This window comes from Mugil cephalus, chromosome 16, assembly GCF_022458985.1.
Source record: "Mugil cephalus isolate CIBA_MC_2020 chromosome 16, CIBA_Mcephalus_1.1, whole genome shotgun sequence".
In the NCBI taxonomy this organism is placed as follows: Eukaryota; Metazoa; Chordata; class Actinopteri; order Mugiliformes; family Mugilidae; genus Mugil; species Mugil cephalus.
Genome location: NC_061785.1, coordinates 18488679 through 18506119, shown reverse-complemented (window position 1 = coordinate 18506119; position 17441 = coordinate 18488679). Strand labels below are relative to the sequence as shown.

At 43.0% G+C, this 17441-nt stretch overlaps 3 protein-coding genes across 5 annotated transcripts in view; 2 read left to right on the top strand and 1 right to left on the bottom strand.

Annotated features, from left to right (window-relative positions):
• Positions 1-6996, top strand: part of rhbdl1 (rhomboid, veinlet-like 1 (Drosophila)) — a 42721-nt gene extending 35725 nt beyond the window's left edge. Inside the window, exons 7-8 of the mRNA XM_047610020.1 lie at positions 424-484; positions 2657-6996. Of these exons, the coding sequence (XP_047465976.1) occupies positions 424-484; positions 2657-2928 (333 nt within the window). The 3' untranslated portion in view covers positions 2929-6996. The remainder of the gene's footprint in view (positions 1-423; positions 485-2656) is intronic.
• A 770-nt stretch (positions 6997-7766) lies between these two features.
• On the bottom strand, positions 7767-10150 carry zgc:112496 (uncharacterized protein LOC541336 homolog). The gene is made up of 6 exons (XM_047609288.1): positions 10102-10150; positions 9794-9949; positions 9331-9424; positions 9078-9237; positions 8687-8839; positions 7767-8035 (listed from the first exon to the last, which is right to left on the bottom strand). The coding sequence occupies exons 2-6, from the start codon at positions 9916-9918 to the stop codon at positions 7848-7850; spliced, it is 720 nt and encodes a 239-aa protein (XP_047465244.1). The 5' UTR covers positions 9919-9949; positions 10102-10150; the 3' UTR covers positions 7767-7847.
• A 29-nt stretch (positions 10151-10179) lies between these two features.
• wdr24 (WD repeat domain 24) lies at positions 10180-17136 on the top strand. Of its 3 annotated transcripts, none has more exons than XM_047609450.1 (11): positions 10180-10233; positions 11111-11189; positions 11434-11918; positions 12034-12211; positions 12343-13015; positions 13424-13536; positions 13620-13747; positions 13847-13951; positions 14077-14414; positions 14807-14991; positions 15998-17136. In XM_047609450.1, exons 3-11 carry the CDS (start codon positions 11438-11440, stop codon positions 16164-16166), a joined length of 2370 nt encoding a protein of 789 aa, XP_047465406.1. In that variant the 5' UTR covers positions 10180-10233; positions 11111-11189; positions 11434-11437; the 3' UTR covers positions 16167-17136. The 3 variants fall into 3 exon arrangements, with proteins under 3 accessions (XP_047465406.1, XP_047465407.1, XP_047465408.1); XM_047609451.1 differs by having other exon boundaries at positions 10215-10233; positions 11115-11189; XM_047609452.1 differs by lacking the exon at positions 10180-10233 and adding an exon at positions 10285-10513.
• Positions 17137-17441: the final 305 nt, after the last annotated feature.

The window sequence follows — 17441 nt, the reverse complement described above, 5'->3', positions numbered from 1 at the left end:
ATTCTTTTTTTTCTTCCGTGAAAGAAGAAGACAAATAGAGAAGTCAACATATTCTTGGTGCAATTATTTGTTCCAGGGAGTAAATGCGTTATTCTAAGTCAGGATGCCATTGTTCATCTTTCCCCAGGGAATCGTGGGGGCTATTCATTGGCCCATTCTCCCATTCCTTTAAATTATCTTAGCCCTAATTAATAGACTAGCAGTGGGTTGGAACCAGTAAGTGGAGAGCAGCCAGGTGTATAATCGCATCTCCGTCCTGTGCTGCCGCCTCTCTCATATGGATATGTATTGTCTTTCTCTGTGCTCTAAATTAGAAACGCCTTGCCAGGCTGTTAACGTAGTCACATATGGCTGTTTGTGTCGTGATTGTTAACGCTGACTCTTTTTTTTAATTATTTATTTATTTGTTATCCTGTGTTGCAGAACTGGGCCGGGATGCGCTGTCCCTACAAGCTGCTCCGCATGATCCTGGCTCTAGTCTGCAGTAAGTTCTCTTGACCTGCCCCGTGTTTGTGTTCCTGGCTGTTGTTTGTGTCGAATTCATGCTCCAGTCATTAAATATGGAGGGTGCGCCACTTTTCTTTTCCAACGTGCAATTAACACACCTGCTCACGGTTCAGCGCAACAACATGAGTGGGTTTTCAAATCCTCTTGAAACCAAGCCAAAGCCGCGCGGTCTGGGCTATCGTCGTTAATGGCTCTGAGAGGGAGGCTCGATGCCGACATGCCGCCCGACTGGACATGTTGCTTTGTTTTCAAAGCATTTTGAGTCATACTACTTGTCCCTTTTCACCACACGAGGGCTGATACACTGCGACTTTCATTAGTGAGCAATATGTTCCCTCCATCTGTCCCAAGCCTGCCGCCCCCGAACTGAGAGAGCAGCGAGTCTCTGCTGGAATGTTAGATTTCTCCTCAGTGTTTTACAAACAAGGGGAAAAAAAAATATTCCCAAATAAAATTATGTCACACGTTATTTGAGTGTGCCCCTGTGAAAACCGAATTATCATTTGTTCTGGGTTTATGGTATCAGTGCTGAGTATTTACTCAGCTAAACAGACTTTGGACGAGCAGCGACAAACAACGGTAAATAACATTTGGAGGCAATCTTCAGAGTGAGCACTCATTTAAATCCTCCTGTGGCTTTACTTGCCTTCAGAAGCAGACTTTATAAGATAAGATGCCTCAGTACAACACACCCCGTAGTTCCTCTTTAGGCAGTGACCTAAGTGCAGCTTAAAGTGCTGGTGTGAAGAGACACACTGAGGTCTGAACCATTTGGGACCACATTCTTGCAGTCGTGTGAACACAACATGTGATCAGCCCAAACTGATGGACAACTCATGTCCTCTTGTGTAAAACAAATCTTGCTATCTTGCTTATTGCTATAATAGGCTATTTAAGTTACACACAAATTGTGATTTGAACGGATAACTAGAACCTACTTGTGAGTTTTTTACTAGAATTATTTACAGTGATGAAATTTACAAAACAACACCAGGCAGAAATTTATAAAAATATTCAAAAGTTTTTAATTGTTTAACGTAAATGTAGAATAAAATACACTATTAATCACAGTTTGCCAAGATGGTGCTTCGCACTGTTTTGGTTTTACCATGCTATTGTTTTAGCTGTTGTTAGCGCGACATGGGTTTGTAGTTCCCATATAACACATGAAAAACTTAAATTAATACAATTAAAACTTAAAATTACACGGTTACAGCATTTCAACATGTTTTTGTAGAAAGATACTGTCTCTACAGCCGATTTAATGCAACACAAACTAATCAGAAGTGCTAATAAACGAATATTACAAGAGCTTCAAACTACTGTTTTCACTGGGGCTTCTTGGTAACTCACCTCAGGGTAGTGAGGATTTATGACTTTCGGGGGAGGTTCCAGTTGAAAATTCTGACCCTGAACTCAGAAATTCTGACTTACAGCACAAAAGGAACGCACCAGTACTCACTTAGAAAAAAAAAGAAAAGAAAAAAACACCTTCCAGGCTGATATTCACGTGTTATATATGTTTAACCAATCAGTGTTTTGAATGTTGAAATGAACCGATAATCGACATGAACACTTAACGGAAGCCTGGAACGTTATTCAATGAGTTTAGCCGCTGGCCTATCTATTTTAAAAACTCATAAATTCCACACACCAGCACCTCTACAGCTCACTAGCTAATTATATATGTATATATGCTTGATTTAATTGATATATACCCCAAATGTTAAAACAGCAATTGAGTTTCATACAGGAGGTTGTGTGCTGCGCAGCTTCTTGAGTGGCACTAATAACTTCCTGGAGCCTTTGTGGTTTGTCTGACCAAGAAACAGTCTGACACATAACTTACCCTGGAAGCAAATACACAAACGACATATTGTGCTGTTTGTGAATTTTGTTGTAGTCAGAGCCAGGCCAGCTGTTCTCCCCTGTTTCCACTCTTTCTGCTAAGCCAGGTTCATCATTTGCTGGTTGCAGGTTGCATATTTATCAGAGAAATCTATGAAGATATCCGTCTTCCAAGCTCTCCAGAAATGTTGAACTATATCTTTAAATCCGGACTTCAACCTGCCCTGATTTCCTCGCAGCTCCAGAGATGGTCAGACACTGGTCTAAATCTGTCTTCCTTCCTCCCTCCGTCCTTCCGCAGTGAGTTCAGAGGTGGGCCGCGCAGTCTGGCTCCGCTTCTCTCCGCCGCTGCCCTCCTCGGGGCCCCAGCCCAGCTTCATGGCGCACCTGTCTGGGGCCGTGGTCGGCATCAGCATGGGGCTGCTGATCCTGCGCAGCTACGAGGAGAGTCTGCAGAAACAGTGCGCCTGGTGGGTCATCGTCTTCTCCTTCATCACCTTCCTCCTCTTCGCCATCTTTTGGAACATCTTCGCGTACGAGCTCCTGGGGGTACAGATACCACCTCCCCCCTGATGACGCCAACCCCCCGCCCCCTCCCGATCCACTGCTGGCCTCCTCCATATACACACTGACTCCAGCCCTGCTCCTAACTAAGGTTCCCCTTTGACCGTAGTTAACTTTCCACTTCCTCTCAACTTAGACCCAAACGAAAGGATACGAGATCATTCAAAGTATAAATCGACAAAGAATCCTTTTTTACAGATACTTTGCAAATCAAAGAAATATGTCTCTTTTATTAAAGAGGGATTACAGTAGCAACAAGTACAGGTGAAAGCTCCTCAGATTCATTTTGAGGAGCACTATATCTTTTTATATATCTTGAATCTCATCGGCATTACCAGCTCTAACCTTTCAGTGAGCATTTAGCCGTTGTGCTCTTTTTGAAAAGCAGTTTCATCAGTCGTTCCTTTGAGTGCATCCGTCATTCATGTGCGCAAACCTCAAATTAGACGAACCCGAGCTCATGACACGTGCCTCCGGTGAAAAGGAAAGCGGCGAGGTGTGAGCGATCAGCTCCGGCGGGCGCTCCTTTAACTAACTAACGGGAGCGTCTGCGTTTTTTTTTTTTTTTGCGTGAAGGCACTAAAGCAGTGTAGACGCCTCAATCTGTGCCACAAATCAGACCTGCAGGAGAAGGTTTACAGAACAATTTCTGAAAGCAGCAATAAAAGAAAAAAAAAATACAATAGCACCAATACTATATTATAGTTTATATAGTTTGTTTGGTTGCACATTCCTGCTGTAACTCGCAGGGGTCACTGTGTGTTTTTGCGAAATTGCTGGCGAACAGAACTTTCCTTTAAATTGACAAACGAATACGAAGACACCAGTCAAAGTGCGCCCTCGCGTAAAAAAGATATTTTCCAGAGGAAGTAACGCGTAGAGGGACGAGCTTTGAATTCCTCATTTCTTGAAAATCATCTAGCTTCTGACACATCACTTCACGGGAGTCCTTAAAAACAGAAGGACGTCAGTATTTTCCTTGCCATTATACCTACACTGTGGAAACATAGTTCACACGACGAGAGCGACGCGTGAGGGCGGGAGATGAAAGTGCGGCAGGAGACGAAGGAACGGGGAAAGCGTCGCTTCCTGTCGCTGAGTCAGACATCAAGCATCGACTCGCTTGGCGCACCGTGTAAAATATGCCATGTCATGCTCAATGGCTCTCACGAGACAAGGACACACACACACACACACACACACACACACACACACACACTTCTCTTTGTCTTTGAGAGTAGCCACTGCCTGATTCTGTAGGTCAAACCGAAGAGAAGAACACACACACACACGCACACACACACAGACACACACACAGACACACACACTGGCCTCTGCCTGTTCTCGCTCTGATAGACTGAACTGGGGAGGGCGCGGATGTGTCATCACCTGACCTCTGACCTCCGCGTCCCAGAGGGCATTGGGGTCTCTTACGTCGGGCCCAGTCAATACCTCATTCTTAGGGACTGTATACATTTGTAAAGGAATGTACCTATAAAGAAAAAAACAACAACAGTGTTATTAAGTTGTCCCCGTTTTTCATTTGATCGTGGATGTGTATATTGTATGTTCATAACCAAGAGTATATTTATTTGTAATTTTTTTTTTGCCTCTATGAAGGGGGGGGGAAAAAGACAAGTTTCAAATGGTGCAAAAAATGAACGCTATGATTGTCGTCCATCTGATATGGCTTTTCGATCCGGTGAGGCAAAAAATCCCCTGGTTTGTTTGGCGACCACCAACAAGTCGAGCTCACTTGATTTTATAAATCTTCAGTGCTTTACAAAATAAGCCATAGAAAGAACTAATTGGAGAAGGCAAATGCAAAGGAGGGGGTTAAAAAAATTTAAATTATTTTAAAAAAAAAACAAAAAAAAAAACGGTGTGAAACCCGATGACTCGTAGCTTCAGTGGAAAGTTTTTTAGTTTTGGTGCGTGATCAAAAATGATTTCTTCTTTGTGAATATTCAGCAGGTGAAGTGAAAAGAAGACGAACTGTGCGAGTACATGCCTGTGAAACCCTGAACTATTTGCTTTCATGTAGCAAGACTTCTTTTTTTCTGTTTTCTTTTCTTTTTTTCTTTTTCTTTTCTTTTTTTTTTTACAACTTGTTTGCCGTTGATCCAGCTTTTGTTTTGCAAGTGCCCGTGTGCAAGTGCTTTTTGGAAAGCTGAGGCGAGGATAGCAATTGTACTTACTCAATGCTACGTTCCATTTTCCAGTCCTTCAATCAATAATTCATTTGAATGTCCACTGGCTGCCTGGGGATTTTTTTTTTTAATTTTTTTTTATTATTATCTTTTTCTTTTCTTTTTTTTTGCATTCTTCTGCCTTGACAGTTGGCAGTCCTCAGCATTTGCTTCCACATGAAACTGTCAGCAGTGACAGAAGACTCCGCGTTAAATGAGGAAACGAGTGCGAAATAGCCATAATAAGCCATTTTCAGACACATTTAGATGAGATGAGATCAGCCAATATGTGGTCGTGATGTATCCTTGATGGAAGCTCTTGTGTGTACAAGGAAATATTATTGCTTTGGTTAGCAAAGATATGAATAATGCATACATACCCAGTTAGCCTATAATGAAGATGAAGAGGATGCCTGAGTGGAGGTTAATGTGCCTCACATTAACCCAGATGGGTTGGAAAAAGGGCTAGTAAATGGCTACGTTTTTGGGAAACACATTAACTGTGAATATAACCAGATCCTGGGCGTGCACGACTAAAACTGAAGAAATGCCCAGCGTTGAATTTATTTAGACGAGAAGAGCTTGGCGACAATAGAGAGTGAACAGCCAGGTGGGGCAAATGTTTTCAGGAGTAGCTTAAGCCAAATCTAAGCGTGGGCCAAACCGCAGCACCGCCACACCTTCTCCTCCAGCTCGTCCTGAAGGAGAAGATGCCCTGACCCTCGTCCTTCGAGGCAAAAACAACGGCGCCTCGCAAGACCTCAGCGGCTTTCCCGACGCTCTCGTGTCACAACGCCCCCCCAGCGTCACGATGATGCTGTGAGGACACACCAGAGCTCAAAGCAAGACTGTAAACAGGATGTCCTCCTTTAATGAGTGGATCTGACAGGAAGCATGACGTTAATTTCGTTGCTGCCGTTGCGTGTTTTAACAGTAGAAGTACAGATATGGATAATTTACATCCTCCCCTAAATATGGTCCTAACTGCAGAGCGAGATAATGTTAAGTGTTTAGTGCCAACTCCTTATTTTTTGCCAGTGAACCCTCTTGAGTGTACCCGACATCTCATTCAGAAAGCAGCTCTAGAATCTGACATCTCTCTGTACTTTTGTCATAAGTGGACTTTTTCTTCCGATGTACTGTAGTTAACCGACACGTCGTCTTGTGCCATACGCTCTAATGCCATAATCCCTCTTTGATGCTGGTTTTTACCTCCCTTTCTCAATCCATTGCGCTGTTACTACCAATGCCTTGTTACACATAAGCCCGAGAGCAAGCACCAGGCAGAAAGGCTGCGTTGCTGTTTGCCGTATTTTACACGATCACGCACAGAAGCTGTCGGAGGCGGACGCCGCCGCGCAAGCATCCTGGTAGCTGCTCTGAGCTGCTGTGTGCCAACAAGTCAGCCAGGTTGCCTTTTCTTATTGTTTGAGTTGTACTTAGATATGGGGATTTCTCACTGCTGTTGCTGGGAAAGCAGGTAGCTCCTTATATGGAGCTGTACCAACCAACAAGAGTCACTGGATGCTCAACAGTACACTTTACACTCTCTACACAAAGGGCCCGATTCAGCTTCGTTTTTCCAAATTATTCTGGATACTTACAAGCCAAAATATGTAAAGATTTGAAATGAGTGCCAATTAGCTGATGAAATTAGAGTAAACTTGCAGACCACACATGCATGAATGAAGTCTGGAATAGAGCACAGATGTAAAAGAAGAGATTTTTCCGGAGATGAGGGAACATTTTTCTGATTTGTAACATTGCTAAAGTCTTGGTTTTCCAACTTCTATCTTCAGTATTGGTTATTTTCACCAACTCAAATACTGTGCCACTGGAGGTCACGCGTTCATCAGTCGTTTTTTTTTTTTTTTTTATGTTGTTTTTTCAGATAAAAGCCACCTCCCTCCAACACTTTAGAACAACAAATGTCATATCTGTGCTGCTGCGGTAGCTTTTCAACGAGCTACTTACACGTATCGATAAAAAGGTGCCAAGCTTACGAGGTTCAACCTCTCTGACCAGACAAGAGGTTGCACCAACACAGCGTTTACAAGAAGAAAAAGCAGAGGAAGCTATTTTTCTCTCGGTCAGGAGGAAACTAAAGGAAAACTAAATTTACCTATGGATAATTTATATCAAAGTCCTCATTAATTATTTCACAATCTATTGTACTTTTTAAATGTTCTGAACGGAACCATTTTATATTGTATATATATGAATATATTTTGTTTTATTTTGTACTGTTCATTGTACTTTGCTTTAATTTAGAAACAATATAAATAAAGAACAATACTGTGGCAACAAACAAGCTTTGAGTTCATTATTCGGTATCTTTGCTGCAGGTTTCAGCTTCTCAAATCCACGAAGGCTGTGTTTTGTAGTCGTTTGAACAGAAGCCAAGAGCATTTTTTTTTTTTTTGCAGTTATGTAACTTAATTATTTTATCATAAAAAAACAAATGACAATTTCAAAGCAGCATAAAGTTTGTAGTAGCTGATGCAATTTTTATTGTTCATTATTGGTCAGATACAAAGGATATTTAAACAGTTTACCATGGGATACTTCACTATTTACTAAAATGATCTGTGAGACTGAACTACATAATACCAAACTTTATATTCTAAATTTTCACAGGGCAAAATCGATATCAGCTTCTCATTGTGTTCATATAAATCCTTTATTATATAAGAAAAAACATAAAAATTACAAACATTAAAGCAGCTTTCATATAACATTTTATACAGTTCTGCGCTTCTTTACTGGTCTCTTGTCAGTGTCATGGTCTGGGTCTGACCGCTTCTCTTGGACATTGCTGCCCTTCAAGTCGACATCCTTTAGAAGCTGGAGCTGCTGCTGTTTGGCTACGGCCATTGCCCACAAACACATCTCCAGCCGGTGGGGCGTCCAGTCCTGCTGCGGATCCACTGAGGAAATAGATGGGATATGAGTTTATTATGTCAACTTTTAATGAGGCCATTCACGTTATTATATATTCTATTTGAGCCTCAGTCCTTAAAGCGCCATGTGATCAACAGAAAAATAGCCCGTAATGTCAAAGTGCGTTCTTCATTAGAACAGTCATTAAATCTCCTTTAATTCGATGCAAAACAAAAAAACATTTTCACTTTCTTACAGGCGGCAAAAGAATTATTGGACAAAGTAACATTAGATAAAACACAAATTAATACTTTGATAAAATAGATTAAACAGTGCAGTGAAAGATAAGATGAATAGCTTAAAATTTTAATTTTATTAAAGGCAGAGACGAATGTGGGCATTGATTTGGAAGAAACGAGAGTTGGTGGTTTTTTGAAGTTGAAGATATTTGGTGCAAAGGAAATGTGCACGTAGACCAATGTTTTGTTTCTACCCTGGGGAAAGTAGGCGAGGTGATCTGAGAGACTTGAATATTAGCAGGAGGTCAGAAACCTGTCTGCAGCTGTAGTGTTTTAATTAGCAGTATCAGTATTCTGAAAGAACACGACGCCGCTGGGCCACATTACTTTGATACCACAAAACACAATGACAACAAATACAAATGCAGATGAAAGCGCACCACTGTGCCACAATCCCACCTTTGTTCAGCTTTTCAGTCCTCTCCGTCATCTTGTCCAGGTACAGAGCGTAGTGCTTGGCCGTGTACTGGATGGGTTTCAGGCCTGGTACACTCTCCATGGCTTCATCCGACATGAATGCAGCCTGTTCTGGAGCGCCTGCCGCTAGCACAGCTGGAACAAAATGGACAGTCAGCCCCAGGCCAAGCTCAATGTAGCTATGAAGTGGATACAGGCTCAGTCCACCAGCGTGAGCCCTATTCTATGAACTTGTTGAAAATCAATCACTTAGTCCTTTAAGAGGATCACAGAGGCATTTTATCAGTGTGAATTATCGAGCTGCCATCTGTTGGCTGGGTGCAGGTTTGATACATTTTCATGCACATAAATACAGACAGGCGAGTGTGCCAACCTGAAGCCGTGGCAGGGCCGACTCCTTTCAGGGAGCTGAGCTCTGCGATGGCGGCCTGCACGTTCGGCAAGAGGCTGAAGGATTTTCTGGAACATTTCTCCACTGTGTCCTCACTGTTGGACGCCACCAGCTGCTGCAGCCTCGGCCTGAACTTCCCTCTCTGCATAAAAAAACCCCCACAGGACCACACAAGGACACAGCTATTGACTGAGATACGCTCTCATTTCTGCTTTTGTGTCCAGGCATAACTTACAGTGAGCTTCCACTCCATCAGCTTCACCAGGTCGGACAGGGTGACATGTTTGTCAGGTCGACTTGAGATGAGCGCAGGCAGCTCCTCCTGGTACCTGATCACAGATAAGCATGCACCGCTTCAGCCTTGCACTTCCGAGCAATTCCAGCACATCGCAATTCAAATAACCACATTTCATTAACAGAGGCAAACATTTGCTTCATTACTTCAAAAGCGGGTCAAGAGGTTTGACAGTACAATTCCCACTCAAGATCCTATCACACTCAGTTGTCATGGAGATCACTTAAGCCAGCAGAAAGCCAGAGGAAAAAAGTACAAGTGCTGCTGATTAAAACGAACAAATATTTCCATGACAACAGAGGAAATCATTTTTTGGCGAAGACGCTGAGCTTCCAGCTGCACCGCTGTCTTCATTTGGGTGTTTGTTTATTAATTTATACTGACAAAAAAAAAGAGGGATTACCATTTGTCAAGGTTCAGCAGCTTCCCAGGTTTCTTGCCTTTGGCCTTGACCTCCACTACACTCCAATATTTCTCATACACAGTCCTCCACGTGGCTGCGTCCTCACAGGTAAACAGATCATCCATGGCAGCAGAGACAGAGATATCCCACCATCACCTACAAACACACACTAACCTTTTATTTTCCAAGAGTGGACTACACTGTGATATTAAACGTGTGCTGTTAAGTCGTCTCCTTAAACTGTCGCGTTTACAATTTGGGGTTTAAAAACCACATTCACTTTCCACTAAAAGAACAGGAAAACAAACCTAAACAGACCCCGTTCCCGCCTCCGTGAACTGTAGCCGTGCTGCTTTCGCTATTTGCGAAAGTCTCGCGAGATTAGAGTAAAATACTACTTCCGGTACCGCGAGCAGTTAGCAACAGCTTCAGCACAGAAGGTTTGTCCCCTTAAACTACTTTGTTTTTACTTCATACTGGCACGCTTATTTCATACATTATGTTTTATTACTTTAATATAATTGGATGACATACTTGCTATAACAAGCTTGCGTCGTACGCGTATCACATTTGCAAAACCACTCGGTAGTAAGGTTAGCCAGCTAGCATTAGCGTCACATTCCAGTCATGTTTATGGTGAAAGTACACTGTACAGCGAGTTTAGCTATTTGTGGACAACTCACTGGCAGACAAGTGTGGGACAAGAAGGAGCTGACTGTTGTAAGTACGCAGTTTGGAGTAAAATAAGCCACAACTAGGGCTAGAAACCAGGGAGTATAAGGAGGTTGATGGTTAAAATGTTCACCTGACACTCTGGACAGTGTTTACGCACATGTTGAGTATATTACTCCCACACAGACACATCTCACGTGACCACCGGGCAGTTGGTGATTAAAACAAAATCCACCTAAACCTATTATAAAACTGAAATTGAAATTAGATTACATCAAAGCAGGAAGGCGATTGTAATTACCAATTTTAGCAATTTTAATCACCATACATTCTCGTATAATTCTTCACTATGGTGACAAGGAAATTTCCCATACGTGGGATGAAAAAACAATGTCTTATATCTATATATCTAACACATAAAGATTTGCTGGTATACATATATATGATGCTAATATTATCCACTACCTGTTGTTAATTTAATGGTTTTATCCAGTAAGCTCTGTATAGTAGTAGTATTTCAGTCCACATGTTTGTGATAAAATTGTACATAACAGATATACTTTTAATCATGTTCGTGAAATACTTAAAATAAGCATCCAGGTAGTAACTGCTGTGTGTTTTGCTGACATGGTCATCTCTCACTAGCAAGTTGGCTCTCATGGGAGCACATGAGGTGGACTCTGTCCAGCTGCAGACATTAACAACGTCGTCACTTCTTCACCAAGTAAGTACTGCAGCTGCTCCTTTGACAAAAGTATTGAAGTATACAGAACATATTAGTATTCATTTCGTTTTTTTGTCACACACTGCCTCCTATCTTGCTCCCACATTAAGTACTGTATAAAAACATTTTATTGCGTGAGTGCCACCTGCTGGTGGAAGCTCAGACTGCTTTGTGTAAAAGCCAGTGCATTCCACCTAATGTACTTTAATTGTTTTTGAAGCGATAACAGCGTTATCTTCACTAGGAACATGGAGAAAATGTCACGGGTCACAACAGCCCTCAGCAGCAACACGATCAGTGGCCGAACTATGTTCTGCCACCTGGACGCTCCCGCCAATGCCATCAGCGTGTGCCGTGATGCCACGCAGGTGGTCGTGGCGGGCCGCAACATCTTCAAGATCTACGCACTGGAGGAGGAGCAGTTTGTGGAGAAGCTGAACCTACGCGTTGGCCGCAAACCCTCTCTGAACTTCAGTTGCGCTGATGTGATGTGGCACCAGATGGAGGAGAACCTGCTGGCCACGGCTGCTACCAACGGGGCGGTGGTCACTTGGAATCTGGGGAAACCCTCTCGCAACAAACAGGACCAGCTGTTTACCGAGCACAAACGGACCGTCAACAAAGTGTGCTTCCACCCTACAGAGGTTTACATGCTGCTAAGTGGTTCGCAGGATGGCTTCATGAAGTGCTTTGACCTGCGGAAGAAGGAGTCTGTCAGCACTTTCTCAGGTAGTGTGGTTTAATGCAGAGTGGTGCAGAATAAAAGCTATATGATTAAAAGTGTTTGTAGTTAATAAATTCCCTTTTATTATTATCATCCCTTTATTATATGCCTCTCTTTTAGGTCAGTCTGAGAGTGTCAGAGACGTTCAGTTCAGCATGAAGGATTATTTTACATTTGCTGCATCCTTTGAAAATGGTAATGTCCAGCTGTGGGACATCCGACGACCAGACCGCTATGAGAGAATGTTCACGGCCCACACTGGCCCCGTGTTCTGCTGTGACTGGCATCCTGATGATAGGTAAAAAAAACAACAACAACACAAATGAAGTCAATATTTACTGTCAAAAGTGTAATAAGGTAACACTTTGTAAGTCACTCTTGGAAAGCTTTTGTAAACTTATAGCACGCATTTACTTGTTTCTGTTCCAGGGGTTGGCTGGCCACAGGAGGCAGAGACAAGATGGTGAAGGTGTGGGATATGACCACTAACCGGGCCAAGGAGATCTACTGTGTCCAGACGATTGCATCAGTGGCGCGAGTTAAATGGCGACCTGAGAAAAAGTTTCATTTGGCCACCTGCTCCATGATGGTGGACCACAACATCTATGTGTGGGACATTCGTAGACCTTTTATTCCATTTGCCACTTTTGAGGAACATAAAGATGTGACCACTGGTATTGTGTGGCGTCACCAGCACGACCCTCATTTTCTGCTTTCTGGCTCTAAAGACAGTACACTCTACCAACATATGTTTAAGGATGCCGCTCGTCCCGTGGACAAGGCCAACCCCGAGGGTCTGTGCTTTGGACTGTTGGGTGATTTGGCCTTTGCAGCTAAGGAGAGTCTCATTAGCAGTGACGCCAACAGAAAGCCGTACCCCGGAGGCGACCGCCGCTACCCCATCTTTTTCTTCAAGAAACCCGACCAGACAGAACAGTTTGCCCACGTGTCCAGTGCGCTTAGTGTGTTTGAGACGAACTTGGACAGTAATTGCATGGACTGGTTTGTCAAGACGGCACAACTCTACCTCCTCAGCGGGAAGCCATTTGCTGAGCTGTGTGACCACAATGCCAAGGTGGCCCGGGAGCTCAAAAGACCTCAGGTCAGGCAGAAAATAATCTTTACTTAGTGCTGCTTTTGTTTTAGCTGTTGTTTTCTAAATTTTTCCCCCCATAATAACTCAGATAAGTTTAGATATAGTCATGGAAACTACCGTACCCTTTGGGTCCAAAACTCTAAAGACCAGTCAGTTTATTATAGATTTATTAGAATACTGACTGTGGTCACTGTTTAATCAATGAATAGTGTAGATTTAACCATTCATTTTCAGGTTAGCTACTGTACGTACTGTTGTGAACTATTTCTTTGCCTCAAGTTTTCAAGTTTCTCCGTTTGATTTGAATACAAGAGCTATTAGCTGACTTTAACAAACCAACATGTGAGGCTGAAATTGTAGTTTTGGAGTTAAAGTAATGAACCATTGCTGTGTCTTCCATTATCTGATACAAAGGTTTCCACTACATGGACCATGCTGAGAATTATGTTCTCTGACCCAGCAAACCTCACTGCTTCCGGTCCAAACCACAACCTCAGTAAACTTGGTACCGTGCCTTTAATGAACAGGTAAACGCGCTTTTTACTGTGGCATTATAAAACAGTTCCAGACGCTTACAGACTATAATTGCACGTGTATGTTCTGCTTGCAGTTTCAGTATTAAGGAAATGGGTTCAGGGATGGGCACAGAGAGCAGATTGGAGCGCAGTAAAGGTGAGAGCAGGCAGGATAACATCCACCTGGAGCCCGGGAACTCTCACATCAGCAATAATAATGAAGGTGAGTGTTGTTATTAAACTCTTAGAGGCCAATCTGTGCAATCAGAGGATCTTTATGTCCTTGTGTTGTTTTCCTAACGGTTATTCAATCCCTTTACAGAAAATGAGGAGACAGAGGGCAGCGAGGGCCAGGCTGAGTATATGTTTGGAGATGCTGAGCAGGATGACGACGACCTCTATTCTATGGAGCACGACAACCAAACAGGTCAGTCACTGTGTCATCACTGAGGAAACTAAAGAGTCGCCCACGTCAGCGGCTGCTATTTATAACTGCCACCCTGCTCAGCGTTCCTTTGTCTAATATTATCTCCGCTGCTTTTGTTGTAACAGAAGAGCAGGAGTACACGCTGCCCCAGGAGGCCTTCCAGCTGCGCCACGAGATCATGGATAACCCCTCTGCCCCCGAGCACCTTCAGCAGGACAAGGCCGACTCCCCACACGTCAGCGGCAACGAGGCGGAAGTCACTTGTCTGACTCCAATCGAGTCTTTCTCCCTCATCTCCATTTCTCAGCCGCTGTTCAGCCAACATCTGCCCGCCAGCTTCTTTTGCCCCATAGTGCGGGAGATGCTGAGCTACTACGCCGAGCAGGGTGATGTGCAGATGGCCGTGTCTGTGCTCATCGTCTTGGGGGACCGGATCCGCAAGGAGATTGATGACCTTACCCAGGTCAGATAGAATAAAAAAAAAAACACAGGTGTCTTCCTTAATGATAAAAAAACTGCCCTGAAATATAGCGCCATTTGCATGTGAACTATTTCATGAACTGGAACTCCGTTTTTTGTTGGCACAGTCATTCATCAAAAAGTTTCTGTTTTTTAAGTAGAGAAAGACCTAGATTTTGCTCAAAAGAAACCCTTCCTGATTTTATAGATTGTTCCCTGAACCGATATCGAACACTTTTTCCTTTACATATTTGGAGATTCAGTTGATAGCATTCAGTTGGTTAGGACGTCTTAAAGCTTGTGCATGTTATGAAGTTAATCTATGTCATTGCAATCTGGAAAAAACTAAGCAGGCAAGAACAGAAAAAATAAAACAATTGGTGTTTTCCACTTCAGGAACATTGGTACACGTCCTACATAGACCTGCTGCAGCGATTCGAGTTGTGGAACGTGTCCAACGAGGTCATCAAGCTGAGTACGTGTAGCGCCATCACCTGCCTAAACCAGACATCTACAACACTCCACATCAACTGCAGCAACTGCAAGCGGCCGATGAGCAACAAGGGCTGGATTTGTGACAGGTATGAACATCTGCATCACCATTTAGTTTTGGAAAGAATTAATCAGGTATTCACATCCAGTAGAATGAAGTGAGGTCATGTGTGTATGCTAAGTTTGAAGCTATTGTTAGCAAACATCAAACCCAACATTTAGTGTGGGAACAAGGGTAAATGACCAACACTTACAAAAGCCTCTAAAGCTGTCTATTAGACTTAAACAGACTTAAATGATCCACGAGGGAAATAACTTTGTCACCATAGCTTCGTTGCAAATAAAAGTAAACACTCATAAAACCACAAGAAAGGTAGTTGTTTAATCTGCAAAAATATAGAGTAAAAACAACGAACACTGGGAGGTATACTTGTCAGTTCATTAGGTATATGCATTTTGACGTAACAGCCCTGCACTAAACCTCTTTCATGACTGTAAAACGTTCAGTTTATATTAAGAAAGGTGGTAATTCCACCGTATGATCATATTGGAGGATGTTGTTTGTGGTTATGTTAAACTGGATTGAATGAAACACTTGTTCTTTTGCCCCCTCAAATGTCTGTCTGACCGACTTCACAGAGCGAAGTACTTGAACACAGCACTCTTCTTCTACTTCTATTTCGGTAGCTTTGACGTCTATCAACCGCCACCAAATCAGAAGAATAAAGTAGTCATGTTTTTCAGGATTTATTTTGCAGCTTTGACTCCACAGAGAAACGGTTAAATCAACAGCTGCCTCAGATATTTCAGACAAATGATGAATAACTATAAACCTTCACGAAGATAAGATTTGGTGCAGTACATTTTGATTTTCACTTGTGTACCTAATGACCTGGCAAGTGAGTGTAAAATGCCCTCTTTGGTTGGAACCAGTAACTTCCCAGAGTCGCCTGGTTGTCTGACAGCAGTTGTTATTCCTATATTTAATGATCCTTATTTGGCCTTTAATGCAATTTGTGTGCAGCGCTCCAGGTATCCATTTAATTCTGACATGGAACGAACGGGACTGACGGGCGGCATGTGTCTTTCCTTCAGGTGCCACCAGTGTGCCAGTATATGTGCAGTGTGTCACCACGTGGTGAAGGGACTGTTCGTGTGGTGTCAGGGCTGCAGCCACGGCGGACACCTGGAGCACATGATGAACTGGCTCAAGAGCAGCGCTTACTGCCCCGCCGGCTGCGGCCACCTGTGTGAGTACACCTGATCTCTTCACAGCCACTGTTCACACAGCTGGTCCTCTGTGGGAGTGGGAAGCAGTCCTCACACCAGCTGGGATCAAATGACAAACGCACTACAGACAGACGAGATGTCTTCATCCCTCCACGGGGACGTGGAGCATATTTTACTGTGGGAAGAAGGACTGCTTTGATTTGAGATTAGACCCGAGGTCTGAAGGAGGAAGAGGTTTATATGTGCTCTCCTGGACAGTCGTTCAGGAGCAAACACAATCGCATATGAATTTAAATTTGCGTTTGAACTGCTGTTGGAAATATTGGTGAATTTGTATGAGCAGATATTCGAAGTGTGGATTCACATTTGCTGCATTTTACATTGTTTTTAAACCCCTCAGTAAAACCCTGAAGGCTGTACAGGAAGACTTTGTTCAACTAAAGTGAATTGTTAATGTTTGTAAATAATACTTATTTTTCGATGTACTGCAGATAATGTTGCATTAATTTATACATAGAGAGAGAAAGGGAGAGAAATAGGCCTCTATTTAAGCAATACATTAAAGCAATATATCTAGAATTTACACTCTTGATCTGTTTGTTCTCTGCATTCACCAGAAAAAGCTTCACTTTCTCAGATTCAGATCAGTGTCAGTAAAATATCTCGCCGGAGGGCAGCTTAGAGAGCGGGAGAGAAACAACACTACTCATTCTTCATAACCACACTTCACTCCCATGGGCCCAGAAATCCCAATTGGCAGCCCGCCAGTGTCTCTAGCCTCTAGCTCAGCAGCCACACACAGTAAGCACCGCTCAGAGTAACAGTCATTTGCTTGTCATAGTTTACGTATTACACTACGGGTGAGTTACACAACAGATGTGACGGAAACGACTTCTGACCAGATAAACCTCAACAAAAACACTTGGGATGAGTTATGAATGATGCCCATTGCTGCCATGTTATTGCTTAATAAAAGCGTAACAACGTTGCTGCATTTCATTTAACACAACGAATGACATGAGAGCATATATGAGCTGAGCGAGGGCTGTGCTCAGGCCTAAAGGCTGGTGTGTCTGGATCAGCTGTTACAGCTGAACACAGCCAATGTGCCAAGGTTGTTACTGAGCAGTAACGGTCATCTCATTGATTTACCGCCGGTGCCCAGGGCAAAATAGAGGAGGGTTTTTAGATGTATTACTATAAGAGTGTGTACCCTGATCATCGGGATGGGATTCCCTGACCCTGACGCTCAGTCTCCCCAGTAGCGTCAACCGATTAAATATTGACCAGACTAATGTGAAAGTAAACT

Excerpts from the sequence above, each read along its gene's own strand:
- zgc:112496 (XM_047609288.1), bottom strand. The coding sequence starts at position 9,918 with ATGGATGATCTGTTTACCTGTGAGGACGCAGCCACGTGGAGGACTGTG. Across the intron at positions 8,840-9,077 it reads CGGCCCTGCCACGGCTTCAG|CTGTGCTAGCGGCAGGCGCT; the intron begins GTTGGCACACTC and ends ATTTTGTTCCAG. Across the intron at positions 8,036-8,686 it reads GACTGAAAAGCTGAACAAAG|TGGATCCGCAGCAGGACTGG; the intron begins GTGGGATTGTGG and ends CTATTTCCTCAG.
- wdr24 (XM_047609450.1), top strand. The coding sequence starts at position 11,438 with ATGGAGAAAATGTCACGGGTCACAACAGCCCTCAGCAGCAACACGATC. Across the intron at positions 13,537-13,619 it reads ACCGTGCCTTTAATGAACAG|TTTCAGTATTAAGGAAATGG; the intron begins GTAAACGCGCTT and ends TTCTGCTTGCAG. Across the intron at positions 13,952-14,076 it reads GGAGCACGACAACCAAACAG|AAGAGCAGGAGTACACGCTG; the intron begins GTCAGTCACTGT and ends TTGTTGTAACAG.